Here is a 25,249-nt window from a genome sequence, read left to right as displayed (position 1 = left end):
AAATGAAACTAGACTCCTATCTCTCACCATATACAAAAATCAAGTAAAAATTAAAGACTGCCAGACGCAGTGGCTCACAGCTGCAGTCCCGGCACTTTGGGAGGCCAAGGCAGATGGATCACCTCAGGTCAGGAGATCAAGAACATCCTGGCCAACGTGGTGAAAACCTGTCTCTGCTAAAATACAAATTAACTAGCCTAGTGTGGTACCACATGCCTGTAGTCCCAGCTACTCAGGAGGTTGAGGCAGAAGAATCGCTTGAACCCAGAAGGCAGAAGTTGCTGAGCCAAAATTGCGCCACTGCACTTGAGCCTGGTGACAGAGCAAGACTCCATCTCCATAAACAAAACAAAACAAAACAACAACAACAACAAAAAACAACTTTAATGTATGACCTAAATTATGAAACTACCATTAGAAAACATTGTGGAAAGACTTTAGGACTTTGTTCTTACCAGAGATTTCTGGAATTAGACCTCAAAATCACAGGCCATCAAAGAAAAAAAAAAAAAAAAAAAAAACATACTTGGGATTACACCTGTGAAAAAAAGCTTCTGCACAGCAAAGGAAACAACGGAGGAAATATATGCAAAGTATTCAACTGACAAGAAATTAGGAACCATAATATATAAGCAATTCAAACACCTCAATAGAAAAAACAAATAATCCCACTTTTTAAATGGGCAAAAGACCTGAACAGACATTTCTCAATAGAGAATGTACAAATCATCAAGAATATTTTTAAAAGGCTCAGCATCACTAATTATCAGAGAAATGCAAATTAAAGTCACCATGAGATATCATGTCACCTCAGTTAAAATAGCTTTTATCAAAAAGACAAAGAGTAATAGATGCTGATGAGGATGCATGCAAAGGGGAATGCTCATGAACTGCTGGACTGTAAATTTGTACAGCCACTATAGAAAAGAGTATGGAGGTTCCTCAAAAAACTAAAATAGAAATGTTGAATCATCCAGCAAGCCCAATGCTAGATATGTATTTTTTTAAAAAAGGAAATCAGTATACTGAAGGAGTATCTACAATCCCATGTTTATTGTAGCACTATTCACAATAGCCATGATATACAAACCACTTAGTTGTTCATCAATGGATGAATGGATAGAGAAAATGTGGTATATTAGGTTGGTTCAAAGTAATTGTGGCTTTTGCCATTACTTTCAATAATAGATGCACAATGGAATACTATTCAGCCATAAAAAGAATGAAATCCTGTCATTTGCAACAATATGAATGGTACTGAAGTATATTAATGTTAAGTGAAATAAGCCTAGCACAGAAAGACAGATATTGTATATTCTCACTCATACTTTGAACTAAAAATAATATATTGTGTATTCCAAAATAACTAGAGGACTGAATTTGGAATGTTTCCAACACAAAGAAATGATAAATCCTTGAGCTGATGGATATCCTAATTACCTTGATCAGATCATCACACATTGTATGATTATATCAAAATATCACATATACTTCACAAATACATACGATTATTATTCTTTTTTTTTTTTTTTTTTTTTTTTGAGAAGGAGTCTCGCTCTGTCACCCAGGTTGGAGTGCAGTGGTACAATCTTGGCTCACTTCAACCTTCACCTCCTGAGTTCAAGCAATTCTCCTGCTTCAGCCTCCCGAGTAGCTGGGATTACAGCACATACCACTATGCTTGTTAATTTTCTTTATTTTTAATGGAGGTAGGGTTTCACCATATTGGCCAGGTTGCTCTCGAATGCCTGACATCAGGTGATCTGCCTGCCTCAGCCTTCCAAAGTTCTGGGATTACAGGCATGAGCCACCACACCCGGCCAATATAACTGTTATGTACTCGAAACAATTAAAGATTAAAATAAAATAAAAAAATTTCAGCATTATTACATGCAAACAAAAATTGCAACAGCCACCTCAACCCTCAGCAACCACCACCCTGATCAGTCAGCAGCTACCAACATTGAGGCAAGAATCTCCACCAGCAAATGATTATCACTTGCTGAAGGATCAGATGCTATTAGTGGTTTTTATCAGTAAGTAATTTTTAATTCAGCTATGTACATTTTTTAGATATAATGCTATTGTACACTTGACAGACTATACATAGTTCAGTGGAAACACAGGCTCACCGATTTGGGAGACTGAGGCAGGCTCATCTCTTGAGCTCAGGAGTTCAAGACTAGCCTGGACAACATGGTGAAATCATACCATCTATAATAAAAATACCAAGAATAGCCAGGAATGGTGGTACACACTTGTGGTCTCAGCTACTCAGAAGACTGAGTTGGGAGGATCACTTGAGCCCAAGAGGCAGGGGTTGCAATAAGACAAGACCACACCACTGCACTCCAGTCTGGATGACAGAGACCCCGTCTCAAAAAGAAATAATAATAATAATTGGCTAAGAGTTCAAATGTGTTTTCACAGGGAATTAAATTCTCAATAAAGTTGTTTTTGTAAAATTTGTTTCAGTATTTTTTATTTCTTTCCAATATTTTACATCTTTGGGGTGGGTTATAAGTGCAGATTTCTTATATTCATGTAAGATAAGAGGTAAAGTGTGGTTACATTATTATAAATGCATAATAGGTATACATATTTGAGGCATATGTAATATTTTGATAAAAGCATGCAATGTGTAATGATAAAATCAGTTACTGAAGTATCCATCACCTCAAGCAGTTAGCATTCTTTTGTGTTAGAAACATTCTAATTCTAGTCTTTTAGTTATTTAGTTATTAGGAAATATACAATAAAGTTATTATTAGCTATAAACTGCCCTATTGTGATACTGAACTTATCAACTGATATTTCTTCTATCAATTGTATTTTTGAACTTAGTAACTGTACTTTATTTACCCTATCCTCTTTAGTAACTGTATGTGGGAACTACAAATATTTGAGCTCAGAGTTTTTTGTTTTTTTTTTTCTTTTGAGACGGAGTTTCACTCTGTGCCCAAGCTAGAGTACAATGGGAGCAATCTTGGCTCACTGCAACCTCACCTCCTGGGTTCAAGTGATTCTCCTGTCTCAGCCTTCTGAGTAACTGTGCGCCATGATGCTCAGCTAATTTTTGTATTTTTAGCAGAGATGGGGTTTCGACATGTTGGCCAGGCTGGTCTCAAACTTCTGACCTCAGGCGATCCATCCATCTCAGTCTCCCAAAGTGGTGTGATTACAGGCATGAACCACCACCCCCGGCCTGAACTCAATGTTTTTAGTATGTAATTGATAGCACTGAAGTGACTTTGTGAAGCAACTCTTGAAATTACTTATGGAAGTGGTTTTCTGAGACAATATAGAGGTGATAAAAAATGTCAGTAAACTGGACTTTGAAAAAGTGATAGAGAATTTTATATCTCATGGATGAAATAATCAATTATGTTCTGATTTTAAAACTACCTATTACAGAGATAGTATAAGCAGCAAAAATTTAGCAAGTTTTATATTGCCACTATAGGGAACTGTGTCTAAATCTATACCTGAAATTTTGAGCAGACATTGTTTTATGTAATATTCTCTACTGATGCAGCATTTTTATACACATCATTTTTTGCTATTTATATAATTAAAATTTTAGTATTAAATGACTTACATGTAAAGTACTTAGAAGAGTATATGATACCTAAGCATTCATGCATTAGCAATTATTACTTTTATTTCTAAAATATAAAATTTGTATTTATAATCAATATATTAATTAAGTCATGTTTAATACCTACATCTTTTCCCTGTCCTGTATCCTGTGGAACTGGCCTTCCTTAGTTCCTCACCTTCTCCCTAAATAAGCCCCCACTTATTTTTCTAATCTTAATGTTGCTTTCTTGTGGAAGTTATACCTAATGTCTTCACCACTGTGTCAACCTATAACCACAATGAGGTGAAATACTCTATTTTATGCTTTATAATTACTTATACATATCTTTATATCACACTGTACACAATGGGGAAATTTTTATTCACCAGCATTTCCAAAAGATTGAGCTATAACTACAGTTAAATGAGGAAGTCAGGGACTGGGTTAAACTTCACAAGAGGTTGTAAATGAAGATTCACTCATGATATATGTAGGGTTTTAGAAAATTCGGTGAACATCACAAAGAGCACAAATTCAAGAACAAACATCAGAACAAAGAATGGCAGTGTACTCTCCTCCCTCATAAACCTCTAAGTTCAATAGAATTTTGAAATCTGAAATGCTTTATATAAATGAATTTATTTTGGAAATCATATGTGTATTTTCTACAATTGTAGAATAGTGACAGAGGGAACCATAAAAGTCAAATTGGTAACTAAAAATCATAGGGTATGGTAGTGAGCACAAAAGCCATTACACTAAAGCCCCAAGGAACATTTAACCAAATACCTAGGAGGCAACATTACTTCAAAGGACATTTGTGTGATAATTTTTTTTTTTTTTTTTTTTTTTATTGCATTTAGGTTTTGGGGTACATGTGATGAACATGCAAGATTGTTGCACAGGTACACACATGGCAGTGTGCTTTGCTGCCTTCCGTCCCCTCACCTGTATCTGTCATTTCTCCCCATGCTAGCTCTTCCCACCTCCCCACCCTCCGCCCCTCCCCCATTTCCCCCCAACAGACCCCAGTGTGTAGTGCTCCCCTCCCTGTGTCCATGTGTTCTCATTGTTCAACACCCGCCTATGAGCGAGAATATATGGTGTTTGATTTTCTGCTCTTGTGTCAGTTTGCTGAGAATGATGGTTTCCAGGTTCATCCATGTCCCTATAAAGGACGTGAACTCATCGTTTTTGATGGCTGCATAATATTCCATGGTGTATATGTACCACATTTTCCCTATCCAGTCTATCATCGTTGGGCATTTGGGTTGGTTCCAGGTCTTTGCTATTGTAAACAGTGCTGCAATGAACATTCGTGTGCACGTGTCCTTGTAGTAGAATGATTTATAATCCTTTGGATATATACCCAGTAATGGGATTGCTGGGTCAAATGGGATTTCTATTTTTAGGTCCTTGAGGAATCGCCACACTGTCTTCCACAATGGTTGAATTAATTTACATTCCCACCAACAGTGTAAAAGTGTTCCTATTTCTCCACATCCTCTCCAGCATCTGTTGTTTCCCGATTTTTTAATGATCGCCATTCTAACTGGTGTGAGATGATATCTCAATGTGGTTTTGATTTGCATTTCTCTGATGACCAGTGATGATGAGCATTTTTTCATATGTTTGTTGGCCTCCTGTATGTCTTCTTTTGTAAAGTATCTGTTCATATCCTTTGCCCATTTTTGAATGGGCTTGTTTGTTTTTTTCTTGTAGATCTGCTTTAGTTCTTTGTAAATTCTGGATATCAGCCCCTTGTCAGATGGGTAGACTGCAAAAATTTTTTCCCATTCTGTTGGTTGCCGATTCACTCTACTGACTGTTTCTTTTGCCGTGCAGAAGCTGTGGAGTTTGATTAGGTCCCATTTGTCTATTTTGGCTTTTGTTGCCATTGCTTTTGGCGTTTTGGTCATGAAGTCCTTGCCTACACCTATGTCCTGAATGGTTTTGCCTAGATTTTCTTCTAAGGTTTTTATGGTATTAGGTCTGATGTTTAAGTCTTTAATCCATCTGGAGTTAATTTTGGTGTAAGGTGTCAGGAAGGGGTCCTGTTTCTGCTTTCTGCACATGGCTAGCCAGTTTTCCCAACACCATTTATTAAACAGGGAGTCCTTTCCCCATTGGGAAAGGATTCCCTGTTTGTGTGATAATTTCTAATCGATTTTGTGACTACTTAAGTAATACATTTCTTCTACATTAGACTCTGAATTCCACAAGGGCAGGAGGTACTTCTATTTTCTTCATCAATATTGCCAAAGAAGAGAATAAAATCCCAGAAGATAGTTGGTATTCAAGAAATTGTTTAAAATAAATACATAAATGAGTAGATAAGCCTAATTCTAACGTTAAACTGAAAGTCTGTAACATAAAAACAAATACGTGCACTATTCTGAAGCTATTTTAAATATAATTTCCTTCAAATATCCGTATATACATTTTACTTATAAAAATCAAAGAATTTGAGTAGATGAACAAGTGATTTGTTTCTTGACAGATAAAATCCCATTATATGTATATATTCATATGACTGTCAGCAAATATAGGTTTATTTTAATAAAAGCTCATTCACTTTGAAATGTATTAAGACAACATTTGGAACCAACTGATTGATTTGTTTATTCTTAAGTTTGTTTAGGAAAGTTATGAGCCAAGTTTGGTGGTTCACACCTATAATCCCAGTACTTTGGAAGGCCAAGGTGGATAGAACACTTGAACCCAGGAATTCGAGACCAAAGATAACATGGAAAATTCTCATCCCTACAAGAAATACAGAAAAAAAGAAAACTAGCCAGACACGCACATGTAGTCCCAGTTACTCAGAAGGCTAAGGAAAAAATATCACTTGGGCCAAGAGTTGTAGTTTGCAGTGAGCTATGATCACACCTCTGCACTCCAGCCTTGGCAACAGAGTAAGTGCCCATCAAAAAGAAAAAGAAAAAAAAAAAAGAATAGAAAAGACAGTTACGAAAAAAATAGCAAAATAAAATGTATCTAGAAAATGCAGTTTTGACAAAGGTCATGTATCTCTCAAATGATTTGTCAAAGCAGAAAATACGCTAGCACTGAAGGCCAGAATTTGAAACTTTATGGGTCATGAGCAGCTGTGGCAACTAATCTTTATTTTTGACAGAGAATAGGCACATTACATTTTATATTTGGGACTTAACATACTAGAACATATTCTACTATGACCAGGAGAAAATTGATTGGAAGGCAGTAAGAGTCATTTCATTTTAGGCAAGTTATTTTTTACATAGTTTTTACAGTCAGATAAACATCTGAAGGCTTCATTGCAAAACTTGAAAACATGTAAAAGCACATAAAAATACAGAAACATCTTAATAAAAATGCAAACAAAAGGAAGAGTTATAGTAGATACCAATAGCAATTACAAAATTGAAAAGGCATACTTATGGACAGCAGGCAAACAAAAGTTACATCCAAAATATCTACTTTTCAAACATAAAAGACCTTCTCAATTATATAAGAAAACAGCATGTGGTAAAGCAAAGTGGTCTAGTATTAGAGTGGAAAAGAAAACTGTTACGAGTAGCTCTAAAACTATGAGCTTTCCATAGAGGTTTCTGAGAATTTCAGCTTCAATAAAAGATAATAAAAAGTGACTTTAAACATGTTTAGGTGGTATGCTAATATGAAGACTGAAGAATCAGCTCTTAGCTATTACTTATGAAATAATCCCACTAAGAAGATTCTAATGTCTTTAAGACTGGTGAAGGGAGAATGGTGATGAGAAGCTCAGCGAAAAACCTTGGAAAAGCTAATGTGATCACATACGATATATTTTTTTATTTAAAGGAATAAAGTACTGACAATTATTTGGGTGAAATTATATCTCAAATCTAATCATTTCTTCTCAAGGTCCAGGGAATGTTTGTTTGGATGAGCCTAAGTATCCATTCTCTCCATTCAAATTATTGTTACTGAAGAAAGTTATTGAATAGAAAATATTGGCCCAAATAAATTCCAAATCAACAGCTTCAAATAAGTTTCCATTAGAGCCTGGCTATTCTCCCTATTTCTTTGGCCAACTAAGTGCCCCTTTCTATAATAGTATTTTGATATTTCTTTACTTTCCTCAAACCATTCACTTAACTCAACCTTCTGTGGTAATGCCCCATTCTAAGCAGCAATCATCTCTGACCTGAATCAGAACATTAGATAACTTAATTCCCTGCTTCCATTTTATATCTATTTTTTTTTTTATTTTTCATGAGACAGTCTTGCTCTGTCACCCAGGCTGGAGTGCAGTGATGTGATCTCTGTTCACTACAACCTGCACCTCTCAGGCTCAAGCAATGCTCATGTCTCAACTTCTTGAGTAGCTGGAATTACAGGCATGTGCCACCAAACCAGACTAATTTTTGTATTTATAGTAGAGATGAGGTTTCTCCATGTTGGCCAGGCTGGTCTCGAACTCCTGGTCTCAAGTGATCTGCCTGCCTTGGCCTCTCGAAGTGCTGGGGTTACAGGTGTGAGCCACTGCACCCAACCTTTGCTTCCATTCTTTTCCTCTTCCAGTCTGCAGACTAAAGCTCGAAGCTCTTTTCTAGAGATAATCTGATTATTCTACTTCTCTCATAAAATTGCCTCAGTTACCTTCCATGGGGAAAAAAAATCTACAACCTATACTACAACTTCATCTCAAACCACCTTCCCTCTTTACTTTCTGTTCATCAATTGCAGTATCCCATAATTACTACAGAAAATTATGCTCCTCCCACAGGTACCCACTGTCTTGGTTTGATAGGACTGCTATAACAATGTACCACTCACTGGGTGCCTTTAAACAACAGAAATTTATATTCTTATTATTCTGGAAGCCGGAAGTTTGAATTCAATGTGTCAGCAGGGGACATGCTCCCTCAAGAACCTGTAGGGGACTCTTTCCTTGTCTTAACCTGTCTTCTGGTGATTTGCTGGCAAACTTTGTTGTTTTTTGGCTTGTTGGTGCCTCATTTCAATCTTCTGTCTTCACATGACATTCTCCCTACCTATCTGTTTCTGAATTTTCCCTTTAAACAAGGACACTGGCTAGTCACACTGGGTTAGAGACCACCCTAATGACATAATTTAACCCCAATTACCTATGTAAACACTCTATTTCCAGATAAGGTCTGTAATACTGGGTGTTGGGGCCTCAATATAACTTTTTTGAAGGGTCACAGTTCAATCGATAAAAACCCACTATCAGGCCAGGTGCAATGGCTCACACCTGTAATCCCAGCACTTTGGGAGGCCAAGGTGGGCAGATCACTAGAGCTCAGGAATTCAAGACCAGCCCGACCAACATGATGAAACCTCATCTCTACTAAAAATATAAAATTTAGCTGAGCATGGTGGCGGGCACCTGTAGTCCCAGCTACTCTGGAGGCCGAGACAAGAGAATTGCTTAACCCAGGAGGCAGAGTTTGCAGTGAGCTGAGATCATGCCACTGCACTCCAGTCTGGGTGACAGAGTGAGACTCTGTCTCAAAAGAAAAAAAAAAGAAAAGAAAAGAAAACCACCATCAATGTAAGAGTTTTACATATGCTGTTCATTCTCCCAGAAATCTTTGCAACCCTCACTCTTCTGCCATCTTACCTGGTTATCCTTTCAAGTTTCAACATAGAATGACTTTTCTTAAAGACAATTGAAGTACAATCTAAATATATTTTTCCCAGTTCATGTATACACTTGGCCTCACTTTTGAAATAATTGTCAAATATGTAATTTTACATTTATTGTTGAGATTACTTGATTAGTATTTGTCTGCTTCACAAATGGTATGGACTTTATAATTTGTGAAGTATTTTTCTACTTCACAGAAAACCATTTCTGCCCAGTGTTGGATCAATAGTGTTTAGAATACCATAGTAGGCATTCAACAAATGTTTTATTAAATAAATCAATCATGGATCAGACCAGCTATGACAAAAAGATATGCCAGAAGTTTCCATATCTCTGCCCTCACTAAAATGTTCATGAGAACATGAATTGATTATTTACATATAATTAAAATAAAACAATATTCCACCTGTTAGAAATTAATTTCTGACAGAGAGAAATTATTTCAGAAAATAATTTCTCTAGCATTAGACTAAATTCGACTGGCCAGAAGAATCAATGAGATTTGCAGTTTACTTTGAATTATCTGTGCTACAGGAGTTGGACAGGGCTTTAAGCCTGCTTGTGTTATTCCATTTTTTTCATCTCAAAAGATCTGTCTGTCTAATTGCATTCATTAGCTACCAAAGCAGGCAACAGAGAAAAAGATTTCAATAAGATTTGAGGAATATTCGGTTTAGTACAACAAATTTATTGACAAGTGCTTGGCTTTGAAACACCAATACAGAAATAATTCTTGTATTGAGATATATGCTATGTGACTTATAATCAACAGGAGCAGGAACAGAAATGCACACATATAATTTCTGTATAAATTTTACTTTTGTTTTAATGTTACACATAAAGGCTTTTAGATTCAAAAATGCAAAATGCTGCTTCTGATTCTTTGGTGGGTATCTCTAATACACACACACACACACACACACACACACACACACATAAGTATCTAACACATACATATATTGTGGATGAGAAATATATATACTTCTCTTATAAAATAAATGGTTTATTTCTCTCCTAAAATAAATGGAATATTCAAAAGCTACAATCTGCTATATTGTCTTTGAAGACTGGCATGAGTGGCTTAAAATTCTAGCTTTTTACCTTATTATCTGAATCATTATGAACAATTCTTTTAACCCTCAGTTTCCTTTTCTGTAAAATAGATGTAATAGTATTATTCTAGTCATTGGATTATTATGGCTATTAAGCATATTTGATAGATTTAATCCTATTACATACAATACGTACCATAGTTATGGTTAACAATCAATAAATTTTTCTATTATTATCTTCACCAACATAAACCCAAGAGATGAATTTTAAAGTCTTCTATTTCAAACATATGCATTTTATTTTCTTTGCAGAGTTCACATTGTTTCCTAAACTTAGGTACATTTTTATCATTTTTTTTTCTCTTTTTGTAAGCTTTATTGAGTTATACTTGATATACAAAAAAATGCACATATTCAACATACTCGATGTATACATTTTGATGAGTTTGGACCAATGTTATACCACCACAATCAAAGTACTAAACATAATACATCACTTTGAAAATTTTCCTTGTGTTCTTATGTGTGTATATTTAGTGTGTGTTTGTGTGTGTGTCTGTGTGTGTGTGAGTGTGTGTGTGTGTGTGTGTGTGTGTGTGTGTGTATCTGTTAAGAACACTTAGGATCTATTCAAGAACAGAAAATCAAAACTGCATGTTCTCACTCATAGGCGGGTATTGAACAATGAGAACACATGGACACAGGGACGGAGTGGGGATGCAAAGGGAGGGACAGCATGGGGACAGTGGGGAGGCTGGAGAGGGATAACATGGGAGAAATGACAGATGTAGGTGACGGGGGAATAGAAGCAGTAAACCACATTGCCATATGTGTACCTATGCAACAATCCTGCATGATCTGCACATGTACCGCAGAACCTAAAGTACAATAAAAAAAGATCTATTCTTTTCACATAATAAAGTTCATGATACTTTATTGTTAACGATAGGTACTGTGTTATACAGCAGACCTCTAGAACTTATTCATCTTGCATTATTAAAACTTTATACCCATTGAGCCCCCAGCAACCATCATCTGTTCTATACTTTCATGAGTTTCACTTTTTTAGATACCACATATGTGGAATCATGAAGTGAATTAAGCCAGTCACAAAAGGACAAATATGATTATTTTTTAAATATAAGTTTCATGTTTACCTAATAGCTGTTATACATAATGAATTAAGACTATTTTCTTTAGGTAAATCATGGCTATAGTTAATATTAAGAATATTATGTAGATAAATTTTACAATCTCTTCTGAAGATTTAATTCTGCCCAGTAGTTACAGAAGCAAAGAGTTATAAACATAGCGATAAAATATCCTTATTTTGAAATATTTATTGTTAAGGTTCGCATTTTTTGGCCTATGCAATATTCATTCTTTGATGAAAGTATTCCCTCTGAAAATTTTTCATAAATCAAAATATATGTACATAAAATGATCAAAATAACATTGAAACAACATAAAGATTGTTTTATTAAAATATAAAAATCTAATTTGTTTGGTACATATTATTTTTGCCTCTGAATATTAGCTATAATTTGGCAATTAGCCATGCTATATCCAATTCAAAATTGGAAGTTTCTTCTTTCATATATATTGTTACTAACTGTATTAAGTTAATAAAGCATGACTCTACTTACTGTATTTACAGAGTTCCTAATTTCCCCAGAAAGTTGCCCTCCAAAAGTCATATTTAAGTATACATAAAGTATACTTTTTAGTGACTCAAATATATTTTTCTGTTACAACAAGATTACATGTAGTTACACAGATAGGCCCCATGAAGATGTTCATGATGCAGTATGAATTCAATATGAGGTATAATAGGAAAGCATAGCCTCAATCAAACTTTATTAATCACTGAAAATCTGAACTTGTCTCTTTCTGCTCTTAAACAGATTTGTTGACCATATCTTTTATAGGAGTTTCTCATCTTTGTCAAGTATGTGGTATAATCCATATGATTTCTCTAGAATTATATTTTTAAAAGTTGAGCATACAGAAGATACAAGAAGGTTTTGAGCTGTGAAACCAGTATCTGTAAGCACTTATTAAGTGCCTTTCCAATTCCATTCAACAGACATTTATGAATTCTAATGTGTTAGGCACAGTGTCAAATCATTTATATCTTTTACTTACTTCAGAGGTCCCCAGTTCCTGGTGTCAGGGACCAGTACCAATTCCTGGCCTGTTAGGAACCAGGCTGCACAGCAGGAAGTGAGTGGTGGCTGGTGAGCTAGGAAGCTTCATCTGTATTTACCACCATTTCCCAGGGCTTGCATTACTGCCTGAGCTCTGCCTCCTGTCAGGTCAGTAGCATTAGATTTTTATAGTTGTAAACCCCATGGTGAACTGTGCATGCAAGAGGTCTAGGTTCACACTCCTTATGAGAACTTAATGCTTGATGATCTGTTACTGTCTCTCATCAACCCCAAATGAGACCATGTAGTTGCAGGAAAACAAGCTCAGGGCTCCCACTTATTCTCCATTATGGCAAGTTGTATCATTATTTTATTGGCCTCCCTCAACAGACTCCAGTGTGTGATGATCCCCTCTCTGTGTCCATGTGTTATTGCTCAACACCCACCTATGGGTGAGGACATGCGGTGTTTGATTTTCTGTTCTTGAATAGATCTTAAGTGTTCTTAACAGATACACACACACACACACACACACACACACCCCAAATATACACACATAAGAACACAAGAAAATTTTTTGAAGTGACGGATTATGTTTAGTACCTTGATTGTGGTGATTATATCACACTAGTCCAAACTCATGGAATCATAACAGAAATAAAGTGTGCAATAAATGTAATATCCTTGAATTATCCCTCACCCACCACCAGTCCATGGAAAAAAATGATCTTCCATAAAACTGATCCCTGGTACCAAAAAGGCTGGGGACTGCTGACATATCTGTTGACCTTCACTTTAGCTGAAGAGTTTGGTGTTCTAATTTCAATTTTAAAAATAATAAAGCTGAGGTTCAAAAGTTTAAACAAGTATCAGAATAGAATTTGAACCCAAATCTGACTGATTCCTAGACTATACCGTGATTACCATTCTATGCTGCCTCTATTCAAGCAAAGTCCTTATCAACTGGTTTTTCAAAAAAGCAGTAACTGTAACTGTTGAAACACCTTTGAAATACCTTTGAAACTCCATTTTAAACTCTGTTAAAAAGAAAACCAACAAAATGGTTTTGTTTGTTTTTATATAGGTATATGGCTATTATTGATCCCTTGAAACCCAGACTGTCTGCCACAGCAACCAAGATTGTCATTGGAAGTATTTGGATTCTAGCATTTCTACTTGCCTTCCCTCAATGTCTTTATTCCAAAACCAAAGTCCTGCCAGGTCGTACTCTCTGCTTTGTGCAATGGCCAGAAGGTCCCAAACAACATTTCACGTAAGTTAATTTTCTATTATGATTTTCAATTCAATATATCAAACACTTATAAAACTACAGATTAGGAGCAACAACCAAACAAATAAGACACAGACATTTCCCCCAGGGTTCATACATTATTTGGAAAAGGAAACATATAAAAATACTGTAATACTGTATGATGTATGTGGTCAATAAGTTTGTGTAAGTTACGAAGGTTTTTAATTGGAAATATGAGGATGTCTATGTGGGATGGCCCTGCAGAGTTTCCTGAAGAAAGTGATAAAAGATAAAAGCAATGTGCAAAGAAAAGCATGGTTGTTATTGATTGAGAAATGAGTGAGAAGGAAGAAATCAAAGCCTAAAAGTGTTGATTGCTCTTTTAAGAAGTGTAGCTGAAGGGAAGGCACACCCTAGTAGGTTATCTAATTTCATTTTGGTTTGATTTGGATTGTGTTCTTCTGCTTGTCTCTAGACAAGCAAAAAGAATTTAAAAACCTGAACACTAGATTGAAAAGGAAATAAAAATGCTATAATATTTGGGAAAATTTGGTTCATATTTTAAACCCACCTTAAATGAAGCAAAAAGGAATAATAATGTAATTGTGTACTTGGTTGCATTTTATTTTTAAATTCTAATCATTTAAATATAATTTCAATAAAATGCTTATTTTTCCATTTTACTGATCATTTTTCCCTTTAAGAATAACAAATGATTCAAATAATGGTTGTCTTTTAAAGCAGTCATTCTATCTACTTTTACTCTATGCAAAGTTCAGATTTTTGAATCAAAATGTTAGGAAGCACTTATTTAAGGAAAATCAGCTCATATAAACTGAGTACTATATTAATTATGATTAATACATCTTAATTGTATGATGTTATCATCTTCAAATTATTTGTTGACTGAATTACTTCCTCACTGACTTTAAATCAATACTTAGTAATCTACTAAGGAAGAGAAAGGCAAGGATATTTAAGGTTCGCTTAAAAAAATACCGGTATGGATAAGACTGTTATAACTAACTTTTTAATTACTTTAAAGCCTTCCAAGGCAGTGAAAACAACAAAAAAGTTTGTGAAATTCTATTTGAGGTATTGTAGTATGGCTTTCTCTCCTTTTCCTCTCTAATTGAGTTCTTATAATTTTGATCAAAAGCTACTAAATACCAGAATTTAATTTGATAATTTATAGCAGCATACTTTTGATGTGACTACTATGTCAACATTTTTTTAGCAAGTTAACAATGCAATCAAATGCACCATGACTTTGGAAAATTACATGCAGATGTCCTTACCCGATTTTTAAAAATTGTGGTAACTTGTGGATTCATTATGGCTCAGAGTATCTGCTTACGTTCTTCCCTCCACTTGAATCAAAATCAATTTGTATATGTCTGATGTTGCAGGGACATAGAAGATAATCTACATAGGAGAAAATGTATGCCAGTTGATTTGTTTATTCCATCCCTTCCCTTTCCTTCAATGATACATTTAATTAGTTTAGCTCAACAATTACCAAGCAGAACACAAAGCAGTAGAAAGTCTTTCATCCTCGACGTCTAGACAAGGGGAACATGTGTTTAACTGAGCCCCTTCAACTCAACTACAGTTTTCATATACCAAGTAAACATTGACAAACATCAACTGGCAGAATTTGAAACATAAATATAAGTGACAATAGCATGATATTTTGACAGAATTGTGAGATGAATGTATAAAGATATTGCAGAGATGATTCTTGGTAGTTTTAATTATGATTTAAAGCTGAACAAATTCAGTTCCTAGTATTTCTTTCCAAAAAGTTCTTCAGCGTGTGTTTTTCTTATTCATTGTAGTTACCACGTTGTCGTCATTATACTGGTGTACTGTTTCCCATTGCTCATCATGGGCATCACATACACCATTGTTGGAATTACTCTCTGGGGAGGAGAAATCCCAGGAGATACCTGTGACAAGTATCATGAGCAGCTAAAGGCCAAAAGAAAGGTACTGTTCCATGTTGTTTGCCTAGCGTTTGTATAGGGTATGGTACACCAGAAAGAAAACAATCTACTCATGGCATGTTAATATGATATGATCTGATGCTTTACTCCTATTCTTTAATGTTTTATTCTTTTTTCTTTTTTTTCCTTAGGGTTTTGTATAACCTACTATCCACATACTATATCAGTTTGTTACAGAATAGTTACTTCGTTACAGAATGATTTCTTAAAAATCAGCTTTTGTAAAGTATTCTTAATTACTCTGCTGAAATTGCTGAAATTTCACTGAATTTCACTATTTCAGTTGATTGCATTTTTGCAAATCTACCTTTCTTTGTCCTTGATTGAAAAGAAAGCCTCTGATGTATTCTTTAATCCACTCAAAGTTTCTTTTATCCCAGAAATGATATCTCTTCTAGAAAGTACAATAATTTTCCAATATACATCTATCTTTCCTCCATCCCCTCTTGTCTCTCTTTATTCTTCTCTTGCTTTCTCTGTGTGTTCTTTCCCCTGATAAGACATTTTATATATGTGTACAATTAAAGGATGAGGATTGCATTAATACTATTCAGTAATTTATTGAGTGACACAAAAAAGGCTGTTTCTGACTAATTTACGTGAAGCAAAAAAAAACTCTAAAAAATACTATGTCTATATTTTACTATGATTTTTTTATTAAGACATTTTCTACTACCATTTTGCAACTAAATAAGTTAGATTTTTCATAAATTTGTGAAGTTAAAAGGAATCACATTCAATCCTTTTTTCCACAGTTGGTGTGTGCCTAATGCATCTTGGAGAGGTTTTATCAAATATAAATGGTCACAATGATTATGCCAATTATTATTATTTGTTCCATTTATGACTACTTACATAGTACTACTAGCAACATATGGACATTTCCTTTAAAAATCACTCAACAATCTTAAAAATACTTAGCTACAAAAACTCACTTAACAATAATCATTCAGGTTTTAAAAATGCAATGTACAAAATGGATTCCGCTTCAATAGTGCTTTTTCTCCAATACTGACAATACTAGACCACATCTACATATGGTTAATATCTACCACGATTTCTTTTTTTTTTTTTTTTTTTTTTGAGACGGAGTTTCGCTCTTGTTACCCAGGCTGGAGTGCAATGGCGCGATCTCGGCTCACCGCAACCTCCGCCTCCTGGGTTCAGGCAATTCTCCTGCCTCAGACTCCTGAGTAGCTGGGATTATAGGCACGCACCACCATGCCCAGCTAATTTTTTGTATTTTTAGTAGAGATGGGGTTTCACCATGTTGACCAGGTTGGTCTCGATCTCTCGACCTCGTGATCCACCCGCCTCGGCCTCCCAAAGTGCTGGGATTACAGGCTTGAACCACCGCGCCCGGCCTATCTACCACGATTTCTAGTATTGAAAACAAAAAAATAAAATGAGCTTTTCCAGATCAGTTTACTCATTTCAGGTTGTACAAAAATATATCTACTGTATATGTAATTCCATTTTATTTTTCTTTCAAAAAACTTTTCTGAAAAATAATGTGCACAAACAACCAAATGGCCTCTGGCACCTACAAACGAATTCTAAAGTGAGGAAAGCTTCAAAAACATGGCCCTCTTACATGAACAGTATCTCTCTCCCCTTTGTAATTTCAACCCTCCTTATCTAACATCTTGCTCATGTTGAAAGATACTCTTTTCTTGGGATAATTTCTTACAGTTATGTCTTAGGTATTAACACAGTAAATAACTGACGTTATGTTCTGTGTATTTCAAAATAATTTCTCTATAATATCTGCTTAGTTTCTGTCATTTATTTTTTTCATATTAGTTTAGATTTTTTTAAACATTTCACTGTGCACTCTTAGACAAATTAAAATGAACCCAGTAATTGTAGATTATAGTTTTTCTTCATATGCATGTAATATTTTTCTAGAAAGAAATAAAAATTTAATCTGAGTGTTCCTTTTATTTTTGAACTCAGAGTCCCAGAGGGAAGAAAAAGTAAGAGGGTTTCTTTTTTAACTTTGCCTCTAAACAAGAGGCAAAACATTGCCTTTTGATTTCATTACTACACAATTTCAAAGTAAAAATATTAACTCAAACTGGGAGTGTGATCCTTCTAGAATTTTTTTAAAGTAAGATATTTTAAAGTTCTAGTTCATATGTCTTTGTCTAGGTTTGTGTTCTAGACTGAAATAATATGCAAAATGGCTCTTTATGTCATGGACTTCTCATAATAAATATGTTTGTCCTTGGATTTATTTTACAGTTATTGGTATGACCATTGGTATCTAGGTACTAACACTCATATTGTTCAAATTAATAAAATTTTAAAATATAGCTAGCTCTTCTCTTAATTTCTTCCTCTTTATCTAAAATTACAATATTGTTCTGGAATGGTTTAGAATACTGCTATTACTGGTAATCATGCTAGTTTTGTATTTTTCACATGATTACTTAAAACACAGAAGTTCTACCCTGGATGGACCATTTATTCATATGTTGTGTCCTAGAGAATACACCTTTGATATTGCAGACTGGACATGAGATATTTAAAAAAAAAAATAGCATTGGCTACATGAGTGCAAACTAATCATGACTATTGGGAAAAACAATTCTATACACTACTGTGAGCCAGTCTCTTCAGAATAAAAGACTATACAAGGTGGAAGAGGATGGTCAAATAGAAGCCTTCACTGATTATCACCCCAGAAGGAAACCAATATAACTATCTACACAGAATAATAATTATTTCATATGAATCAAAAATCAGGAGAGCTCTCACAGTATCTGATTTTAACTTCATATAGCTGAAAGAGGCACTGAAGAGTGTAGGAAAGACATTCTTGAATTGTCATTGATATCCCCAACCCATCCCCAGCAGCAGCCATATGGCATGAAGTCAGAATTTGTGCCCTTGGGAGAGAGAGCGCAGCAATTGTGAGACATTGCATTGAACTTCATGGTGCCCTATCAAAGCAGAAAGCAAAACTGGCCCGAATCCAGCTGATGCCTGTGCATAAAGGGAATATTTAATCCAGCCCTAGCCAGAGGGAAGTCACCCATCCCAGGGATCAGAAGTTGACTTCCTCCATGCCTCACCACAGTGGGCTAAAATCCTGTGGGGCTCTAAATAAACTTTAAGTGCAGTATAGGCCACAAGGACTGCAACTCCTACATGAGTCACAGTGCTGTGCTGAGCTCACAACCAGTGGACCTGGGTGATGCAAAACCTACTGAGAAATCAGCGGGGCTGACTAAGCGAGTGCACGTACCACCTCCCCACAGCTCATAGGCTGGCAGCACAGCTCATAGGTTCAAAAGGGACTGCCTCTTCCACTTGGGAAAGGAAAAGAAAGAGTAAAGAAGACTTTGTTTTGCATCTTGGATACCAGATGAGCCATAGTAAGATAGGGCACCAGTCAGAGTTATGAGGCCACCTTTCCAGGACCTAGCTCCAAGATGACATTTCTAGACACAACCTGGACCAGAAGGGAACCCACGGCCTTGAAGAGAAGGATCCAGTCACAGCAAGACCCATCACCACTGACTAAAAAGCCCTTGAAAGCTTGAATAACCAGTGGCAATACTCAGGTAGAATACTGTGGGCCTTGGGTGAGCCTGAGACTTGCTAGCTTCAACTGAGACCCAGCACATTCCCAGCTGCGGTGGCTACAGGGAAAAATACTTTCTGCTTGAGAAAAGCTAAGGGAAAAGTAAAGGGACTTTGTCTTCCTTGTTAAGTACCAGCTCAGCCACAAGAAGATAGAACACAAAGTGGGCTTTTAGGGTCTCTGATTCCAGGCCTTCAGGCTTGGACAAGATTTTTGGACCTACCCTGGACTAGATGGGAGCCCACTGCCCTGAATGGTGAATCCCAGTCCAGGCAGCATTCACCACAAGATAACTTAAGACACCTGGGTCTCAAGTAAACATAAGTAGTGGTAGTAGTCTGGCAGTATTCCCTATAGGCCTGTGGCAGTGGTGGCCACAGGGTGAGGGGCCTCTGCCTTTGGAATGAAGAGAAAAGAGGGAAAATAACTGTTTCTTGTGGTTTGAATGCCAGCTAGGTCACAGTACAATAGAACACAAGGTAGACTTCTAAGGTTTTTTTGACTCTAGTCTCTGACTCCCACACAGCAACTCTGGACCCACCTAGGAAGAACTCTGGACCCACCAGAATACCTCTGGACCTACCTTGGAGAACTTACCACTCTGAAGGGAAGGACATAGCCTGGCTGGCTTCACCACCTGCTCATTGAAGTATGCCAGCCTGTAAGCATAGACAATAGCCAGGTTTTGGGTGAACCCCAGTGCTGTGTTTGCTTTATGTGTGACCCAGTGCAGTCCCAGTGGTGGTGGCCACAGGCTAGTTGTGTCATCCCACCCACAGCTCCAGGTGGCTCAGAACATAAAAAGGGACTAGGTTTGGAAGAAAGTGAAGGTAGAGAACAAGAGTCTCTATCTGGATATTCAGAGAATTCCTCTGGATCTTATCCAAGACTAACAAGGAAGTACCTCTGTGAGGCTGCAAGAACCACAGCCTCACTTGGTGTGGGGTACCCCCTAATACAGATATGGCTTAGATCACAACACCCAACTCCTTTTGAATATATAGAAAGCCTTCCCAAGAAGTCTAGGTCCAAATGGGCCTAGACTCTGAAGACTACAATAAATTACAAACTCTTCAATGCCCAGACACAGACAAACATCCAAGAGCATCAAGACCCAGGAAAACATGATCTCATGCAATGAACTAAATAAGACACCAAGGACCAATTTTGGAGAAACAAAGATAAGTGACCTTTCAGGCAGAGAATTCCAAATTGCAGTTTTGAGAAAACTCAGAGAAATTCAAGATAACACAAAGAAGAAATTCAGACTTATATCAGATAAATTTAACAGAGATTGAAATAATTAAAAAGAATCAAGAAAAGGTTCTAGAGTTGAAAAATACAATTTATATACTGAGACATGCATTAGTAGCAGAATTCATCAAACAGAGAAAGAATTAGTGAGCTTGAAGGCAGGCTATTTGAAAATGCACAGTAAGAAGAAACAAAAGAAAAAAGAATAAAAAACAGTAAAGAACACCTACAGCATCTAGAAAATAGCCTCAAAGGGGTTATGTGATATATACAAAAATCAATTCTAAATGGATTAAAAGCTTAAATCTAAGACCTAAAACTATGAAACTACTGCACGAAAACATTAGGTAAATGATCCAGGATGCTGAACTGGGCAAATAGTCCTTGACCATTAAAATTAGAGTGTTGAACCTGAAAATCAGTATTAAAATTCTGTGGCTCCAATGAGCTTAATCTAGGTAGGAGTCAATCTGTAAGATTGAACCAAGATTTAAGTCACATGTATAGAACTGGTATCTTATAGGGAAGAAAAAAAAATACACTAGCAACCTACTAATAAAACTCCTTTTCATATGTTTTACAATCTCATAGCAACTTATATACCTCATAACACAACAAAAGTCATCCTTAATTTATAGTAATTGCTTTGAGTTTTACAATTCTGTATGTTAAGTACCATTGGCTTTAAGTGTGTCTATTGAAACAACAGTATGTCTCTTAAATGAAACAAAGTATTTAACTTAAGAATCGCTATACTTTAAAGAAAAGTACATTCGACTAATTTCAAAATATGGGATATCAATTGTCACACAATCCTCAAAGCCTGGGTTAAGTTTAGTTCTATTTTTTCAATAATAATTAGTTATTAATCTTGCCAAAACTCTCCTTCAAGAAAAGTATACTGTTCAATACATTACCATGATATTCAAGTTGGAAATTGAAATTATAATACTTCTATAAATTTTAAGAGACAATGCTTTCTTAACATTATCCTGTTTACTGAGCACATTATACTAATGCTTACATTCCAATATGAGAATAATTTAGTATCTAGAAAAGGAAAGTGATCCTTGTCAACTTTATTCTACTTATTAGTAGATAATCAAAAATTTCGGCTACCTATTAAAACTTTGGCTACAATGCCATGTGTGAAAATCATTATATCTGTTTAAAATTATAACAACTATACAACAAAATTTAAAACTTCTGTCTTTATTTAATATACCACGGATTTGCATATGAAAAGTCAAATTTTAAATATCTAGTGTTAAACTCACAAACTGACATAAAATATAATTGCAGTTTTAAAATCTATTCTAGAATGAGAGATCTGATGAGAATCTAAAATTTCATGAATTCCTTGCCTTTCTCCTATTCTATACTAAAATCAAAGACTGTATATGGAGGAAATGAGTAGAGGATCTAACAGATTTTATATTTAGATGGTTTGGCAAAAGAAATTAAATATACTCTTTTCCTTAGTTTTGCCAATATCATATTGTTTCCTAAGAAAACTATAGACATTTTCTCGAAGTCGTTTGTAATGCTTCTTAGAATTCGCATCTCATTTATAGCTCACTAAATCCATATGACTACAGTTTGAACTCACTCACTTTGGAAACAGAAAAGATTTGCTATCCATCTCTTCTACATAGTATTTTTATAAATAAAGACTACTTATTTCTTTCCATCTCAGGTTGAAACAAAATGTAGTGACATTCTCCTATAGGTATTGACAGAATGTATCTCAAAATAATAAAAGCTATTTACGACAAACCAACAGCCAATATCATACTGAACGGGCAAAAACTGGAAGCATTCCCTTTGAAATCTGGCACTAGACAAGGATGCCCTCTCTCACCATTCCTAGTCAATATAGTACTGGAAGTCCTAGCCAGAGAAATCAGGCAAGAAAAGGAAATAAAGGGTATTCAAATCAGAAAGGAGGAAATCAAATTGTCTCTATTTGCAGATGACATGTTTGTATATCTAGAAGACGCCATCGTCTCAGCCCAAAATCTCCTGAAACTGATAAACAATTTCAGCAAAGTCTCAGGATACAAAATCAACATGCAAAAATCACAAGCATTCCTATAGACCAGTAACAGACTTAAAGAGAGCCAAATGAAGAACGAACTGCTATTCGCAATTGCCACAAAGAGAATAAAATACCTAGGAATACAACTAACAAGGAACGTAAAGGACCTCTTCAAGGAGAACTACAAGTCACTGCTCAACGAAATAAGAGAGGACACAAACAGATGGAGAAACATTCCATGTTCATGGTTAGGAAGGATCAACATTGTGAAAATGGCCATACTGCCCAAAGTAATTTACAAATTCAATGCTATTCCCATCAAGCTACCAATGACCTTCACAGAACTGGAAAAAAACACCTTAAACTTCATATGGAACCAAAAGAGATCCCGCATAGCCAAGTCAATTCTAAGCAAAAAGAACAAAGCAGGAGGCATCACACTACCGGACTTCAAAACTATACTACAAGGCTACAGTAATCAAAACAGCATGGTACTGGTACCAAAACAGAGATATAGATCAGAGATATAGACCTAACACCATAAAAACCCTAGAAGAAAATCTAGGCAAAACCATTCAGGACATAGGCGTAGGCAAGGACTTCACGACCAAAATGCCAAAAGCAATGGCAATAAAAGCCAAAATAGACAAATGGGACCTAATCAAACTCCACAGCTTCTGTACGGCAAAAGAAACAGTCAGTAGAGTGAATCAGCAACCAACAGAATGGGAAAAAATTTTTGCAGTCTACCCATCTGACAAGGGGCTGATATCCAGAATTTGCAAAGAACTAAAACAGATCTACAAGAAAAAAATGAACAAGCCCATTCAAAAATGGGCAAAGGATATGAACAGACACTTTACAAAAGAAGACATACAGGAGGCCAACAAACATATGAAAAAATGCTCATCATCACTGGTCATTAGAGAAATGCAAATCAAAACCACATTGAGATACCATCTCACACTAGTTAGAATGGTGATCATTAAAAAATATGGAGACAACAGATGCTGGAGAGGATGTGGACAAATAGGAGCACTTTTACACTGTTGGTGGGAGTGTAAATTAATTCAACCATTGTGGAAGACAGTGTGGCGATTCCTCAATGACCTAAAAATAGAAATCCCATTTGACCCAGCAATCCCATTACTGGGTATATATCCAAAGGATTATAAATCATTCTACTATTAGGACACATGCACACGAATGTTCATTGCAGCACTGTTTACAATAGCAAAGACCTGGAACCAACCCAAATGCCCATCAACGATAGACTGGATAGGGAAAATGTGGTACATATACACCATGGAATATTATGCAGCCATCAAAAACGATGAGTTTGCGTCCTTTGTAGGGACATGGATGAACCTGGAAACCATCATTCTCAGCAAACTAACACAAGAGCAGAAAATCAAACACCGCATGTTCTCACTCATAGGCGGGTGTTGAACAATGAGAACACATGGACACAGGGAGGGGAGCACTACATGCTGGGGTCCGTTGGGGGGAAATGGGGGAGCGACGGGGAGATGGGGAGGTGGGAAGAGGTAGCATGGGGAGAAATGACAGATACAGGTGAGGGGAAGGAAGGCAGCAAACCACACTGCCATGTGTGTACCTATGCAACAATCTTGCATGCATATTCTTCACATGTACCCCCAAACCTAAAATGCAATAAAAAAAAAATTGAAATCCTTGGCAATGATAAAACACATCCCAAAATGTAAGTGTGAGGGACACAGATGAGTCCCTACCGGCATCTTGGAGTAACTGTCTACAACACTGGCCTTATACAACATAAATGCTACAAGGTCAGTGATTAATTAGCAAGATGGAGAATGAATAAATTATACTAATTAACAGCTATATGAATTGGACATAAAACATAGTATTTAAATGATTACAATTATAAAATGTATCAATAAGAAAAAAGAAGTCGTGTCTATATAGAGAAGGGAAACAATGTGAATAGTTATACTATATCAGATCCACCTTCATTCATCAAACGTTATTTATTACAAATTCCTACTGTGGAAATGCAATAGACAAAGTTTGTCTGGAATTCAGGAAAGATGTTTTCTAGTCTTCTGTTAGCCTTGTGAATCAGGTAAAGAAAAATGAGCTGGTTTCAAGTTGCATTAATATTGGTTCAATGCCCACCCTCCACATGTATTGATGAAGAGAATTATCTCCACCTGAAGGAAGGGTTCTAAGGACATGCTGTAAAGCTTTGCCATCAATACTAGCATGTTCAAATTTGATCAATACCAAGAATATCAATTCTTGGTCATGAAAGTAACTCTGCAGATAGAAACAGACTATTAGATTACTGAATTAGGAACAGGAAAACTAAGAGCTCATGCCATGTTGTGCATGCAGTGCCTTGGCCCCATGGCTAACTAGAAAGAACAAAGTCTTGGATGTGAAAGATCCTTGTATTCCAGTTCTTGCCCTATCTAAGAGTAATCTTGGTCACATATATTTAACTTCATTATGACTTGTTTACTGAAAATTGTGGAGGTTTAAAGAAGGTTGTATGTAGGGACCTTTTGAAATTAAAATTGTGGTTCTAGTCCCTAGCACTGTATCTTAGACAGGAAGCACTTAGTTCAATGTGGGTATTGGCCTTTTCTGGTACCATTGTGTATCTTTTCCAATATGAAGAATCTCAAATGGATGCAGATATTGATATTAAT

At 35.9% G+C, this 25,249-nt stretch overlaps 1 protein-coding gene across 1 annotated transcript in view; it reads left to right on the top strand.

Moving 5' to 3' along the window:
* Positions 1–25,249, top strand: part of TACR3 (tachykinin receptor 3) — a 113,630-nt gene that overhangs the window by 39,264 nt on the left and 49,117 nt on the right. The window contains exons 2-3 of the mRNA XM_003929495.3: positions 13,499–13,687; positions 15,505–15,655. Of these exons, the coding sequence (XP_003929544.1) occupies positions 13,499–13,687; positions 15,505–15,655 (340 nt within the window). The remainder of the gene's footprint in view (positions 1–13,498; positions 13,688–15,504; positions 15,656–25,249) is intronic.

The sequence above is a fragment of the Saimiri boliviensis genome, chromosome 3 (genome assembly GCF_048565385.1).
Source record: "Saimiri boliviensis isolate mSaiBol1 chromosome 3, mSaiBol1.pri, whole genome shotgun sequence".
NCBI lineage: Eukaryota > Metazoa > Chordata > Mammalia > Primates > Cebidae > Saimiri > Saimiri boliviensis.
This window is presented reverse-complemented; position numbering and strand designations above follow the sequence as displayed.